The sequence below is a fragment of the Copidosoma floridanum genome, unplaced genomic scaffold, assembly GCF_036245765.1.
Source record: "Copidosoma floridanum isolate Cflo_tuat_1 unplaced genomic scaffold, Cflo_Japanese_pri ptg000025l, whole genome shotgun sequence".
NCBI classification, from domain to species: domain Eukaryota; kingdom Metazoa; phylum Arthropoda; class Insecta; order Hymenoptera; family Encyrtidae; genus Copidosoma; species Copidosoma floridanum.
The window spans coordinates 4,929,177-4,945,206 of NW_028321902.1; the positions used below are offsets into that span (position 1 = coordinate 4,929,177).

The following is a 16,030-nucleotide window of genomic DNA, read 5'->3' on the forward strand; positions in this document are numbered from 1 at the left end:
TAAAACGGATGAAGAGAAATAAAAAAGATTTACCTCTAGCATGACACAGCATATGTGATAAATGCACTGAGTGATGGCCTCGCTGGTCCCGGAAATGGTGACCGCGCGCTCGGTCGAGTTGGGCAGCATTTCCGAGGCAACCTGAATCGAGGCGCCGGTGACCTCGCGTATTTCCTTGATTTTGGAGCCACCCTTGCCGATCAGGCTGCCACACTGGGACGCGGGCACGATCAGCCTCAGGGTTATCGGCGGCCTGGGCACGTTACCCCCGGCACCCGTCTGAATCTCGTGGAACTGCGAGCACCACTCCTCGAACTTTTTGCAAATCAGCGTGAACGCCTTGAAGATCGAGTTCGTCGGCCCGGTCACGGTCACTATGCGCTCCGGGCACGAGCCGTCGGAGATGTTGATCTTGGCGCCCGACTTTATGCACAAACACAAACATAGCTTATCACCACTACGTAACGCCTTATCTCACTATTCTACAGATGTGCCAATATAAACTATCGGAGCCATTATTAATATATACTATTCATTTTTTTTTTGTTACTCGGGCTCGGTTAATCGTCTCAAAGGAAGGAAGAAAAAAAAAATTTTTGATTACCTCTTCGCGGAACCTCTTGACGATCTCTCCCTTCTTGCCGATGATACTGCCGACCTCCTAAAAGCAGAAAACAAAACAATCCAATGATCGCCGAATTATATATGTACATACTATACCCTTCCCGTGTTTAATGGGAAAGCGATTCGAGTTGGTCCGCCGCACGTAGCGGGGAATTCTCGATAAGCGCGCACGTGGGTAAAATTAAACCAGCACCCGATGAGCGGTACATAAAGGCGGATCGAATGCAATGCGGTGCCCCGACGACGACGACAAAAGGGACAAAGCGCTTACAAAGGGTAGAAGAAGAAAAGAAAGAAAAGGCGAGTTGGTGAACGCTCTTGTGTTGCGATTTTCTATTAATAGAGGCGCCAGACGTCGCGAGCGAGGAGCTTACCTATATATGTATATATATATATACCTGCACCTCCTCCGTGCAGTGGACGCGAGCGGCCGATAATGTCACGCAAATCTAGGCAAGAGAGCATAGGTATGCGAGCCGCTTCTAAACTTAGGCTACGAGCTAGAGAGCGGCTAATATGCAGCGCTGCATGTACATCGTGTGTCTTTTCTCCTCGGCTAGCTGCTGCGCTCCGCGGCGACGCTTTCTCTCTGCTGTACGGATAATTTACTCGGCCATTGCGCGAGTTGCTTCGATTTTTTTTTTTTTTTTTTGTTTGTTTTTTTGAAAGATTTTTCGATTGTTTTCCGATATTGATAAAGAAAAATAAAGGACAATCGACCATCTTGGTTTAGCACGATTTCTCGAAATGTATGCTAGGCTCAATGGATATAGTGATAAACAAAAAAAATTAAAAAATTCGTACTTTGGGATTAGTGATTTACCTGTACATGTTAGGCATGCACGTAAGAAATGCCAGCGCTTCAGCGATTTATATATATAAACGCGTGTTTTCACATCAGATAGACACAGAGGAAGAGAGTGCGTGAATCACTCGACTCCGACTCCCACGCTCTATCTCTCCATCTCTCTCTCTCTCTGCACGACGGATTAGCCGACGCACGTTTCCCTCGTTCCGACTGTTTTTCGTGCCTATACATAATATACATATGCATATATGTGTGTATGGCACACGGAGTAGCGGCGGAAGAGATCCAAGATCGTTAACCCCTCGTCATTGGCTGTGCTATTATGTTTCGCGGTAACATCTCCGCGATAAAGAAGATATATGTATATGTGTAGGGAGGAGGAGGAGGAGCGAAAAAACACAAACAAGTTTCCATTAATCGTCGGCGATGCCATTTACTTTACCGTAATTGGCCTGTGCGTGTGTGTGCCTTCTTCTTCTTTGGAAGGATGGTTATTGTTGTTGTGAATGACGTTGTAAAACTGTGTGTATCTTAGAACGAGATCAATTAATTTCACGTTGATGGTTGAGCGCGAGTGTTTGCCCTATATGTATACGTACTAAAATATATGGGAAAATCTTGCGTACACTGAAATAAAAAAATTTTCGTCTATCGAAATAACCGATTGTTTGAATACGAATAGAAAAATTTATTTAAACCAAATTACATTGACAATTCAAATCAAATGAATAATTTAATATTCATCCAACTAAATATATTTTTTCTCAAGTAAATATTTTTCTGTTTGTATTCAAATAAACGTTTATTCGAGTAAAAAAAGAAAGTATATATTTACTCAAATCGAATGACATTAACAATAAATTCGAATGAAACGAACAATTTTTTTATAACGCAAAATTTCACAGATTATAACTCAACTTATTTCGTTTGTCCTCGAATAAACGTTTATTGGCAATGACGAATTTTTTTTTTTTCTAAGCGCACATATATATATAAATTAGTGAATTTTCACCAAAGGGTCAGCTACGGAGAAAGGATACTAGTCGAGATAGGGACGCGGGAGAGAGGAAAAGAAAGCGACGAGCTGTTCTGGCCCGCAGCCAGGATCATATACGCCGAGCTTTTGCACCTATATAAAGAGCGCGTGTGCGTCGTTGCACGGGGAATAATTTTCGATACTTGCTCCGTTATTTATCGCGACGAGGGATTGCCGAGCGCCAAAAATTACGACTGAGAAATCACGGCTGTGCGTAAGATGCAACAAAGTGTGCCCACCTCCGATGGGAACATTGACATTGGGGACGATCTGAGACTACAACTGGGCTTATTGTTGCACGTTTCATCGTTAATAGTATACGAATTTTAGATCCTCGACGATATCTTTTTAAATTTGAAATATTGAAAATTTCACTATTTGCCCAAGGGAACAAGATTTTCACATGTGAAGTGGTAAAAAACATAGTTGCCCCCAGTCGATATTAATTTCAATTATAAATATTCATCAGTAATTCCATGAACTATCTTAATCCGAATGAAGAGAATTGTACAACTTATACATTTACTTGTTTCACAGTAAAATAAACTATTTCACAGTGAATATATTCGGTAGTTCAAAGAAGTCATAAGTTAAATCTACTGTTTCACTCTTTAAATATCGGTCGTCCAAGTTTTTCACGCGGTCCATCGTGGGAGGAATTTCAGGAAGCAGTACAGCTCCTCTAAAAAGCAATTCAATCTAACTTGCTGTTCCACGAGAGTGATAATGATAATCATAACCAGCGAGTGACGGTAGTAGGTACCTGACATAATTAAGACACTAACGTGTGTATTCACTGTTAAACACTTTATAGTGTATAATATATTATGCACTTTTTTGAAAAAGTCGTATACTTGTCACTATTTCAAAATTAGAGAGAACAAGTACGACATTTACACGGATGCAAGGAAATTCTTTCCGAAAATAATGAAGTTGAGTCTCTTTATTAGGCCGTCATGAAAATTGATATTTTGTCGGTGGAGGAGGAGGAGAAATAGCGCCGAGTTGTTGTCGTGCGTTTGGAGGCCAAAAGAGATGTACATACTACAAACACGCCCTTCAACCAAATGAGTTTACCACGGGCTTAGGCACGAGAATAATTTTGTTTCTTCTCCCCCTATTTTTGCCCCGTTCCGTTGTGTACACACAACCGAGAGCGAAACTATAATTATGTATACACGTGCTCCATTCATGTATTTACGTACTGATGTCAGATATTGTCAAGGTCGGTTTTAACGCGCGTTCCTTCTTCGTTTCGTAAAATACCAGAAAATGTGACAATCCTACAAAAAAAATTTATCAATCTCGACTTTTTTTTTTTTTTAGATCAAAAAAGGACGAGCTTCCATTCATTTCGATTGTAAAATCAAAAAATAAACACGAGATATCGATGCAACACTGTTGAAAAATAGAGACAGCTGGAAAAAAGCAAGTATGGGTTTTACCCCATGCGCGTACTAGCAAGAATTTTATTTAAAACTATACCAAGGTGACATTGGTATTGTGTTCTCGCAGTTGCGAGGACAGATGCGCCGCGTTTGGAGAAAAGAGAGACGTCGTGTACCTTAGAGAGAGAGGGACCAAGTACGGATGAGAAGAGAAAAAGAAAAAAGAAAGTCCCCTCGAGAGCGTGTAGAAGAAGAGCCCCGTTCAAAAATGTGCACGAGCGTGCAATAATTTTCTTCGGAGGTCGACACTCCGGCTCGACCCTTCATCCGCGCTCGCTGCTGCAGCCAGTATGGATTTTTTGTGCGTCCCTCAATATGTACAAGCTTTTTTTTTGTCTATAAATGAAATCATTTGCTATGGTTATTGCTTGGTTCACACAAAAAAAAAAAAAATGTTATTATGCATTTTCGAAAAGCGGTATAAAATTTAGCGGTGAAAAACACAATTTTCTAACTCGACGGAGCATGACACGTTAATTGAGTACGAATAACCAGAGCACCGAAAATTTCAAATGGCAAAAAAAAAAAAAAAAAAAAAAAAAAAACACCTACTTCGTGTCAACGGAGATTTCGTGTTAATGGCAATTTAAAGTTTGAGACGAGAGGCAGAAGCAGAAGAAGCGTAAGCCGATGGTCGCGTTAGTGTCTTAATTATGTCAGGTACCTACTACCGTCACTCGCTGGTTATGATTATCATTATCACTCTCGTGGAACAGCAAGTTAGATTGAATTGCTTTTTAGAGGAGCTGTACTGCTTCCTGAAATTCCTCCCACGATGGACCGCGTGAAAAACTTGGACGACCGATACTTATACATGTCGGGCGATTTCGAGATATCGATACGAGGGACTTTTATACGCTCTTGCTCATTACTGTCTCTATGCGCTGTTTTTGAATTTGCAAAAAAAAACCACGAGTTCTTAAAAATTGCTGCAGTAGTTGTCGGAAAATAGTACTTTTCGAAAAACATTGCAAAAACCAACCTTAGAATCCTTGCCTCTCTTCATAGTTCAGCTCGAGTTCAGCCATTAAGTATCACTTTGATTTTATTACAAAAATGGTATGGTACTGATCCCCTAACGTTTATAAACGCGTTCATAAAGGTGCGTTCTATTTGTTGGTAAAAATCATTCTTGTATTATCAGTAAAAATCTCAGCCATTTGATGTGAGATTAGTGCAAACTTGTACAGGACTCTCGAAGACTCATTTGCATTGTCAGTTGCAAATAATGCGAGTTTTCTGACTAAGCGAAGAAAACCATGAGAATCACAACAGCTGTGAGTATCGTAGTCGAGATCGTAGTAGAAAAAAGTAAAATTCAATCCACAAACGTCTCGAAAACATTGTGAAACTTGACTTTTGTTGAATACGTAGTGCGCTTCGATGAAAAAAAAAAAAATTGACTACTCGGGGGGGATGAAGGGCGTGAGGGGTACGGAGTTGTTGCACAATAACCCGATAAGCTCGAGAGAAACGTCGTAGTCGCGGTTACGAGAAATCCCCGACTGGATGAAAATTATGGGGCTGCCGCGCTATTGTCGCGCTGTACGTAAGTATCGGGTTACCAACTCTCGCGATTTCTCCATCTTTTACACGCTTTTCGAGCTCTTCCTTCGTCGTGCGCGTCACCTATATATACTCTACTCTCAAATCTTTTGTTGCAATGGCCAGTGTGTAACACTAAACTGTCCTGCTCGGTGCGTTTGATTATTTCAATGGGCACACTTTGCACCTTTTCTTTCATACGTATGCAAGGTGTACTTAAAGTGTAGAAATAACCATGATGTATTTCAGACTCACATCGGTCTGAAAGTTAAATTTCAAGATTATCGATGAAAGTTTTCAAAGCACGATTCAAAATCATCGGAGCACACAAGTAAACCGAGCGAATAATCAGATGAGCCAAGGACCGTCTTTGTACCGGGGAAAAGCGAGAATTCAATTGTCAAGCTCGCAAATGGCCGAGAGGGGGGGGGGGAGCGAGATAAATCAGGGGGAGCTTAAATAACTTTGGTGTGCGAATCGCAGCTTGTCCCTGGTACACGAGGGCAACGCGCGTTCAATCACAGCCGCGCCGGGGCGATAAATTTGCCCAAATCCCGGCGATACGTATCCACACTCTGGCACACGCGTGTGATTTTCGCGCGACACAGCTGTGGTGTATACACACCGAACGCCGATACCCGAGTTTTACCGGCGATCGAAGACAGGAGCAAAAAATAAATCTAGACGCGCTCCCCGCATCGACAGAGAGATAGAAAAAAAAAAAAAGATCGAGGGCACTTGCAGGCGCTAAATGGCTCGTCGGCCGGCGTCTGAAAAACAACTACACCCGGCCGGTAGGAATAGATCTGGTGCGGCGGCATACATAGCTTTCGTCGTCGTGCCCCGATGTGCGTCTCGGCCGCGAGAATTCCTGGGCACGCTTTTCTCCGTACGCCCAGTACCAACAATGAGAAAACCCGGGACGGATGTTTCGGGGTAAATAAATCGCTCTGGCTAGTGGTTTATGCAAAAAAAAAAAAAAAAAAAAAAAAAAAAAAAAAAAAAAAAAAAAAAAAAAAAAAAAAAAAAAAAAAAAAAAAAAAAAAAAAAAAAAAAAAGAGATAGCCGGCTAGTACGATACGACGTGTGTATCGCCTTCCTCTTCCCCGGGAGTCGCGCGGCGTGCCAACACACGATGTCTATGCTCATTGTGATTAAAAAAAAAAAAAAAAAAAAACAATCAATCCGAAACCCATCAGTCAATTGCAACAAACAAAAGCCGATATCGAGCGCGGGCACTTTTCTGTCCAGTCTAGCCCCGATTTTCGGTGTCATTTTCGAGGCTTGACTGTAAGAGGTATATAAATAATATGATGCCGAAACCAGCAGACAAATTCCACTTGGGGTACATACCCTTAGAAACTACACCAGGTGGCTTTTCCTAATTTAGTAAAATAAAGGGGTACGTGTCTTAGTTTTAAGGGTAGTTTGTCTGCGATTAGTTAGAGCTTCGTTACGTGGTCGTTTATGGGGAAGGGGGTGGAGGACACCTCACCTTGCCCTGCATGATGAGCCGTATGGTGAGGGTGACGGAGGGGTCGTCATTGAGGACGGGCTTGTTGTTGTCCATGCCGTCCATGGCTCCTTCGTCCTTCTGCTCCTCTCTGGCTTCCGTCTGGGTGGTAATAGTGCTGGCCGTGGCGCTCGGTAGCTGGATTGCCAAGTCGGCAGTTCTCGCCGGCTGCTTGGGCGTTAAGGAAGGCGGCGAGGAGGAGGACGGGGGAGGCGAGGTCCGCGCCGGCCGAGTTATTTTGCTTGGTGAGTGGTGGCGTGGATGGTGGTGCCTTCGGGGATGCTGATGATGCTGGTGCTGGTGGTGATTGTTGGCCCAGTGGAGGGACAATGCTGCCGATGCTGATTTCGCTCGATTCACGCTGCAACAAAACAATACAATCAAATTTAAACAAATGTTTGCGTCTTGGGCAATCGATGGGGGAGGGGTGTGTTAGTTGTGCTAGTAAAATATAGATACACCAGAGAGAGAGAGGGCCGTTTTCCATATTCACTTTGAATTATATTTTGCACGTAGCTTCTCGGATCTTGTTAATCGCCCTGTGGCCTTCCGAGAACGGATTGAGACGAATCGCGAGTTGTCGCGCTCGTCCAAGATTAACGATACTCTTAATTACGAGACCTGATACCTTTCGGCTAAACCAGACATTGGGTGTCAGCGTGTAAATTTAAGTCACCGCAATATTGTTTTGGCTGGTTTTTTTTTTTTTTTTTTTTTTTTCTATCTTTTTCATTACTACTTATAAGACAGCACTTAAACGTACTTTTAAAAAAAGTGTGATGTTTTGATTTTTTGAAAATAATGTAGTTGTAAACCTCCGTGTAAGACAGTACTAGACGTAATTTTTTTACCAAAAAACAGTGCAAATGAAGTATTTTTTATTAAAAAGGGAACGCTTCGACACTTTCCATGCTTAAATTTGTTTTTACTCATTCAAAACAAATTTCACTGCTTTTCCTGGATAATTATTTGTATAAATTAAAACATTTTGGGACAAACGATGCATTATACGTTTAGAAAAAAATGGAATAAATCGCCAAGTATCAATGCCCCCCAAAATAAATTCAAGCGACGGATGAGCCGTAATCTGTTTGTCATATTGTATGTATTCAGAAGCGGAAACAAATTTATCATTCGGCAGAAAATTTTTCTTCTCAGTTACACAACAAATGGATATATACGTAAAAAAAATTGTTTCAGCGATGAAACGCACTTTCCTGAACAACTATACATGAGCATGCAACGACGGTAGTAGGACGTTGGCCGGGAAATTAATTAAATTTACACACAGCACGATTTTTCCTTACGTAAGAAGACGCAAGAAAAGAAACGCCGGGGCGGCCCATCAACGATGACAGACCGGCACAGCGTGTAACCATAAAAAAAGCCCATAGGCACTCCACCGTAATTTTAGCGACACCTTACACGCTTAAGGTTGTTTGTTTTTTTTTTTTTTCTTTTTTTCTCTTCTTCGCAGACAAGCCGGGGGTTACACATAAGAATACAAGAGCACAAAAAATTTTGACACGAGACTGATGAGTTATTGCGTCTTCGTGGCCGCAGCGAAGCACAGAATAAATACAAGGGTGGAGAAGGAGGAAACTACAACGCGTTCCCATCGCACCGCACAAACACGTGGCTAGCGCGTGAGAACAAGGAGAAAAATCCGGCAGACTTCCTCTTCTTCTGCGATGTCGTTTAATTCTTTTTTTTTTTTTTTCCGTATGTACGAGCTCCCCTGCGAAAAATAATTCTCTTGCACGTGCTTTTAGCCTTTTTTCTCAAAGACTCGAAAAGTGGTGAATTGCAGGCTTTATTTTTTTCAGCTCGAAAAAACGAGAAAATCGTATCGAACATCGTTTTTCCGGGACCAAGATAAAGACTACAGCCGGGGAAAAAAAAAAAAAAAAAAAAACGTGCTGTCTGCAGCTCCCGCTACTTTTCTCCCTCTTGTATATATACGTGTAGCAACTCATTCGTTACTTAATAATTTTTGCCGACTCTTCCTCGTTAACTCCGTGTTTTGTCTGTACATACTACACTTTGCAAATTAACAACACCAAGTTGGAATTTATTTATTTTAATTAATTTGATCTTAAATTAAAAAAATAATCATTGTATACATAATATTGTGTGGTATTGTCTACACCATCGAAATTCGAGAGGCGCAAAAACAACGTTCAGTCTGTTGCTTGCACACCGTGTTATTTTCTCACGATACACGTACATAATACAGTAAACGGTGGTGGTACAGTGGGGATGGGAGGGGGGGAAGTAAGACACCCTTCGGTGATGCTTTTTGTTTCGCTGCTGCCAGATGTTCGACGAGCAGCACCAAGAGACGCGACCCAAGATGTGTTGCGTAATCGACACTACACACACACACTTACGGGGGTACATAATTTTTGTTAAAGGTTTATGCGTTTCACACCGTGTTTTCGAGTAAAATGAAGAAGATGTATAATATTTTCTTTTGTCACTTTAACCAAGTGATACATTTGCTTTCCAAGAGATTACAATATTTATCATCGTTATGGGAGTTGTCTGATTCATAAGTTTTATCACTCGTTCAAAATGTACACGCAGCTGGTGACAACTGATAAACGTATTTTATACATTCGGTCGTACGCCCACACCTCGACTCTGGCGTTGAAGCCAAAAATAAATAAAACACATTCAATTCCAATGAGTCAAGTGTGTAAGGATACCGTAGCGTGACATGCAAGAGTTTTCGCGAAAAAGCCAAAAAGGAAAAGGTCGGGCGGATCAAAATGACTTTTTAATTAAATAGGTCGGAGATTGATAGTGTTGTTGACGGCGTGCGTGTGGGCAAATAGCTCTTCCACTGCCAAAGAAATTTGGCTGGTATACGTACTCTTTGTCGCCGTCTCGTAATATGTACCTACCGGTTTAGATAAAATTTATCATCGATTGCAATACACAAACAGTACAGCAGCGACTTGTTTTCTCGTTTAATCAGAACACGTGCCCCGCATGAAAAGTAAAATTTCTGCGTTGCGTACATATTATTTCTCTGGCGCGCGATTAAAATTGCTCCTTTCCATTTGAAGAATTTGATTGGATCGGAACAATTGTCCCAAAAGAAGAAGAAGAAGAAGAAAATAGTAATGTTATACTTGTACACTTTGCTAATTTTTCACGGACGGAAACGCGCGCATAACTCCCCTAAAATTTTACAAGCGCGCGCGCACACATGCACACTGCGCATTCCGGTGAGATACACGCATATTATATATATATAAGGCTCCCCCCCCGTTGTACACATGCGCGGTCGACCGGTTCGGCGAGTGGCGTGCTGCTTTTCCCCTTTTTTTTTCAAGAGCCTCTCTTCCGAGCTGTATATATATGTATAGCATAGAGGCACCCGGGTTATTCGCCTCGGTCTCGATTTTTTTTGTTCCTCCGCTGCTCCAACTATGGTACAGGGAGTTTAAAGAAAATTTAGAAAAATTAATTCATTCCGTGATTTAATATTATTGAACAAGTCAACATGTTCGTGCACGACTGCTGAGAAATAGAAGGTATAAGCTGGGGGATAGGCGAGGGCCATTTAGATTAATATGCTTGTTTATTAAACGTCGCACCCAGAGAGATTACCGAGTATTTTTTTTATTTTTTTTAGAAAAAAAATCCGAATCTCGGGAGCACAGCATCTCCCGCCGGGTATCATGTATACGAGAGTGAATGGAGAAAGAGAGCCGAGGTATAATACACACACACGTATAGGTGTATTTCGTGTAGAGGCGAACCCCTGCAGCAGCCAGACGCGACGGCGAAACAATCAATACGCGTCGACGACTTTTTATTTGAGAATACGCGACTCTCCCCCAACTTTGAGTATAAGACATGTATACACGTGCAAGTGATTTTTTGCCTTTCGCTAGTACATGATATACCTACGAGTATGTAGGCGATATTTTCGAAAACCGGTGCTTATGCACTTTCTTTCTTTCCTTCACGTTCGCATACGTGCGATTCGAGAGCAATTTTAGAAAGTATATATGCCCAATAACTCCGGTCGTTGGAAATTTTCAGAGCACCCAAGTAGGATTGGAAAAATCATTGTAATTTTCCAAGCTGTAGAGGTGAGTATAATACTGCCCTACAGGGACACATAAAAAGAGAAACCTCGTTTGTGCTTAATTTCGTGCATACTCATAAGAAAAAAAAAATTGGCACACTCTTACCATTGATTTTGGCAACTGTAAAATAATGAAGCAGGATAAATAAACAACTGTATAATTATGTAGAAAGCCCTTTGCACTTGAAATGTTTTGCTCCTTTTTTGCACGTATGAATCGACAAGAATTTTCATTATTCCCCGATACGCTCCTTTTAATTTCTATTCTTTCGTTTTGAGGTTAAGAATTTACCGACGAATCGAAATCGCGCATGAATTGCACGTTTTCGTTTGCATTTCACAATCCAGCCACTTTCAAGTGTATCCGTGTGTGCAAAATTACAGTGCAATCGATTACACCTACGAACTATACTTGTATTTAGCTCCGAAAAACAAACTACACATCTATTTATCATATTGTCAAAGTGGAACAAACTAAAAACTATTCAATTGCGACTGTGTCAAAAGCTTTAAATTAAATTTGCAATCAGTACACTTACGTATTAACATACTAGTACGTGCACACGAATAAAAGCACAATTAAAAACTTTTAATATATATATATGCAAGGAGGAAAACCCATTGTCGCACGTATATATATATAGGCGGCTCGCAGGCATCAAGTAAGTATTGCGCATAGTTGCGATCATTGAATGGAATCTTGAGATGCGGAAAATGCACGCACAACAGGGGTACTCTGCTGCTATTTCCCGTCAAAACACGGCCATTAGATTAATACGTATAAACAAGAGGTGGACATTTCTCTTTCTGTGGTGTACGCGATTGAAAACCGGAGCAGGGGAGAGAAGAAAATTCATACAAGTATACACACATACGTACACCGCTTTCAAACACACATAGGCACAACAGCCGCGTCGTCCATCTCGCGCTTGCTAATATATATTTTGATTCATGACTCCCAGCAATGTAAGGAAAAGCAGATTTAACGGATTACAAGTGTACCTGCTCTCCGGAGTTACAAAAATCCCTCTCTGAATCCGGAGTACCGAGATTACACACACACCTACGCAGTCGAGGTAGGGGAGCTTCTAACCTCAAAACATTGCTCCACCGAGAACAAGAGCGAATTTGAGCGACCAACGAAATTGAGGGCGAGTAAAATCCACGGAGCCAAGCGCACGTATATATGACTCGCGGATATATGGTGAGATCAAGTATCACAGGCCGCACGGAAAAACGAGAGCATCAACTTGGTGCGGTGAAAAACGTGCGCGTCCACAAACACTTGCCCATACGTTACATGTGTGTTACCCACACCCCGATATGGCGCGGCGTGCTTTTTCCCTTCCTTCACCTACTACACACTCGTAAACGTATGGTGGCCTCCACCATCGCCGCGTTTGTAACGTAAAGGAGAGAGGAAGCCGATGATGCCCTAATACCCCGGGGTACCGCGGTAAATAGTAAAAGTAGTAGGCCGTGCCGCAGCGAGTGGAAAAGCTTACCTCGGGCGACGCCGGTGTTTTTTATCTGCGTGAATGAATGATGTCTTCTCATCTGAAGCGGCACTGCACACTCAACGACGTGAAAAACAACAATAACAACGAGAGTTGTGCTCAAAGGAGGATAGGCGAGTGTGTATGTATATATCGTATACACACACACACACACACGGGTGAAGGAAAAAGGGTAAGGGGAAAAAAGGAGAAAAAAAACCAATGGACTGATGTGTGCGTCGCGGAGTGCAAAAGATGCTGCGAGGAGCTGCTTGATATGGCTTATGCGGCGGGGTGCTTTTTCTCTCTTGCGATGCACAAAGTTTAATACACACACGCGCCGTCCGCGAGAACACACTCCACGAGAGCTGTGGTACTGCGCCGTTAAGGTACGTGAGGGAACTGCTTTGCTCTAGCTTCTGTTCCTGGCGTTCCTGCTGCAAGGGGGAGAAGGGGAGCAGGACTGTAGCGAGAGAGGGGCAAAAGAGGGGAGAGCACGGCGCGCGAAAACGACATCAGCCAGACGTTTAGGTTTATATATAGGTATATACTTACTGCTATAAACGTGATAGGTATTGTGTATATAGGGTTGCACAGAGAAGGAGAGACGCTTTTTTTACACATGCGTCGTATATGCCTCCTTATCTCGTGACTCGTGTCGTCTGCGCGCAGTCGCTGTAAAAGGTGCGCTCGATTTTTTTTTTTTTTAAATTCTTTATTCCCCTCTAAGTATAGTTTTATCCAAATTAAATTGAGTTACGTGTAAAAACATTGTTTGGTTTGGCCTGCGAAGCGTCCTGTGGACGAAAAATGAGGGCAGCCCAATAGTTAATGCTCCATTGTATTATGTAACATGTGCAAACACATGTGTTTCGATTAATATTTTAATGTACTTAATATTGATGAATGGATGGAAAACAAAAATCGTTTCGCGTGAAACTCTAAAAAATTGAAGTTGTATGGTCGATGAAAAGCAAATTTAAAGTGACTCTAATCCTTTGGAATTGAATGGAAAGAAAATGTCGAGAAAAACGTTATTAAAATTTAATCTTTCTACTTCAACTTTCACAACTAAAATTTTGAAACGTATATGAATATAGTTATGAATGGTTGTAAATCTGAGAAAAACGATACTTTTACGTACTCATTTTGTAATTTTGCCTGGTATATTTAAGTATTGCAGCTGAGAAAGGTTTTTTAACACAGGCAGGTTCTTTTTTTTCCATGCTATTGTTTCAAAAGAATAATTATTTATACGTAGGAATAAAATAACGAGTATCTTTTTAAAGAAACTGTTATGAATTCGTAAGAAATTAGCAACATGACGAGGAGCATGTTATGGTAATCACAATCGTGCGCGTGACACAAGAAAGTTTATAGTTTTTACGAATGTTAAGCTTCACGTTGAAAGTCGAGAAAATCTATAAAAAATTTTTACTCTCACGAACATTATGTTACATAAATAAAAAAAAAGGATTCAATGAAAATCTTTAACCATACCATATGAGGTGCGAAATCGGCACTTATAGAAATTGCCTAATCGTAATGTGTGCTCTAACCGACGACACCCGAATGTTATTTTCAAAAGACTGAGTTATTTTTTTATGCACTTATTTTCAAACGAGGAAAATGACAAGTCACGTGTACGCAAGAGATCCTTCTTGGGTATAGGATCATTCGAGCGCGACCATCACGAGCGATTACGTATATGTAAAAGTATTGGCGTACAAACGAGCAACCTACACTCTAATACACGAGAGTTATTTTTTTTTTAGCCACTGAGCACCATTTTTCTCAAAGGTAGGTGTACGTAAGTACCAAATTTTTAGTTATCAAGAAATTGTTAAAAATACAAAACCATCAGCTCAACAAAATTTTAAACTTTTTGCGTAACTCGTAATCCCGTATACCCATTTGAACCACCAAAAACTTAAAATAGGAATTAAAAAGCACTTGAAAAGAGGGAAAAAATGTAATGTTATCTTATTTTTTTATTAATTTTTTTTTTTTTTTTTCTTATAACTTGGTAATAATAATACTAGTAGTAACGATGATGGATAAAGAGCCGCAGCGAGCGTCGCACTTTTCAATTAAGCATGAATCTAGAGTGCACATCTCACCCCTGTTTTCGTTACGTGTGCATAGTAAAACGCGCATACAATATGTACACACGTTCGTACGTTAACATCCGGCAGAAATTCCCGTATCTAAGCATACATACGTAATATACAGACGCGCGACATAGGATGCGAGTGTTTTATTCATCATGATACCGCGGGAAAAAACGTGCATACAGTGAACCAGGTGAACTGATTTAAAATAAATAAAACAAAAAACAGCGTCTCTTGGTCAATTAAATTTAAATTAAAATCCCTGCATGCACCTGTACATTATAAAAGGGGTTTTACTGTCAGCGCCAAATGGACCGTCAAACACTCATAATCAACGGCCCGGACGAAAAGCAACCTGATTCATTTTTTTCCGTTAAACATTGAAACATCTGAACCAAGTTAATTTTCTTGGTCACATGGAGTGCACGCAATGCGGAACACGTAACCGTAGGATATGAGAGTGGGAGGTGTTTAATTTTTTCCCGTGTTCGCCCATCTCTCTCACTTCTTATCGCAGACACAAGTCGGATTATTCACGCGCAGATGGCGCCAGCTGTCGGACCCGAGGCCCACGCGGGAAATTCAAAGTATATAGCCGTACGAACTTTCGACTATCGGGGGGTAATTAGTTTCGAGGTCCTTTTAACATTAAAAAAAATAAAAAATAAAAACTATCTTACGGTTAAATTACAACAGAGGGGCTGTCCGAGGAGTTTGGAAATTTGGTCCAAATGACGGGCTCGGAAACTCGATTAACGCGTCTGCGAACTCGTTTGCGCGCCAATATAACTTTTTCCTCGGGCGCTCGGGGCTTCCTCTCAAACAATCCTTCCCCAAGACACGGAATTGAAACCGGATTTCGCTGAATCCTTCGTTAGCGCGTGAGGGGGCGGGGGGTGAAATTTCGCCAAGGTTCATCGAAAAAACTTTTAATTGCTGTTCATCGCCAAAAAAGTACGAAATTCGTCGTTGTCGGGTGTATCATAATGGGGTTGGCCAATTGTGCCGAGTCAGGTTTTTACAAAGTTTATCCCGATGCGATCCGGCCCCACGCGTATACATATATGTGTACAGTGGCGGTAGATATAGTATACATAGCCCCAAAGTTGCAAGGTCGACACAAAAATTGCACGCGTGTACCTACGTTCGGGTGGAAAGTTTCGATGCTTATGATACGCTCATCCACTTTCATATTTGGTACTGTAATTTTGTTACAGGAAAATATTGTAAAATTTTATTTCGAACTTGGTGGAGATTGTGGATTTCGCCTATAGTTTCTTTAAAATGTATGTACCTGTAGTGGAAAAAAAAAAAAAAAAAAAAAATACAATTTCTTACCATAGTACC

At 41.3% G+C, this 16,030-nt stretch overlaps 1 protein-coding gene across 4 annotated transcripts in view; it reads right to left on the reverse strand.

Annotated features, from left to right (window-relative positions):
* Positions 1-16,030, reverse strand: part of mub (poly(rC)-binding protein mub) — an 80,173-nt gene that overhangs the window by 20,932 nt on the left and 43,211 nt on the right. For 3 of the 4 annotated variants that reach the window (XM_089595234.1, XM_089595232.1, XM_089595235.1), the window contains exons 3-5: positions 6,957-7,335; positions 605-661; positions 34-423 (exon numbers count right to left, since the gene is read on the reverse strand). In XM_089595234.1, the coding sequence (XP_089451360.1) occupies positions 34-423; positions 605-661; positions 6,957-7,040 (531 nt within the window). In that variant the 5' untranslated portion in view covers positions 7,041-7,335. Of the gene's footprint in view, positions 1-33; positions 424-604; positions 662-6,956; positions 7,336-12,581; positions 12,961-16,030 lie in introns of those variants that run through there. The other variant, XM_089595233.1, reaches the window with a different exon arrangement.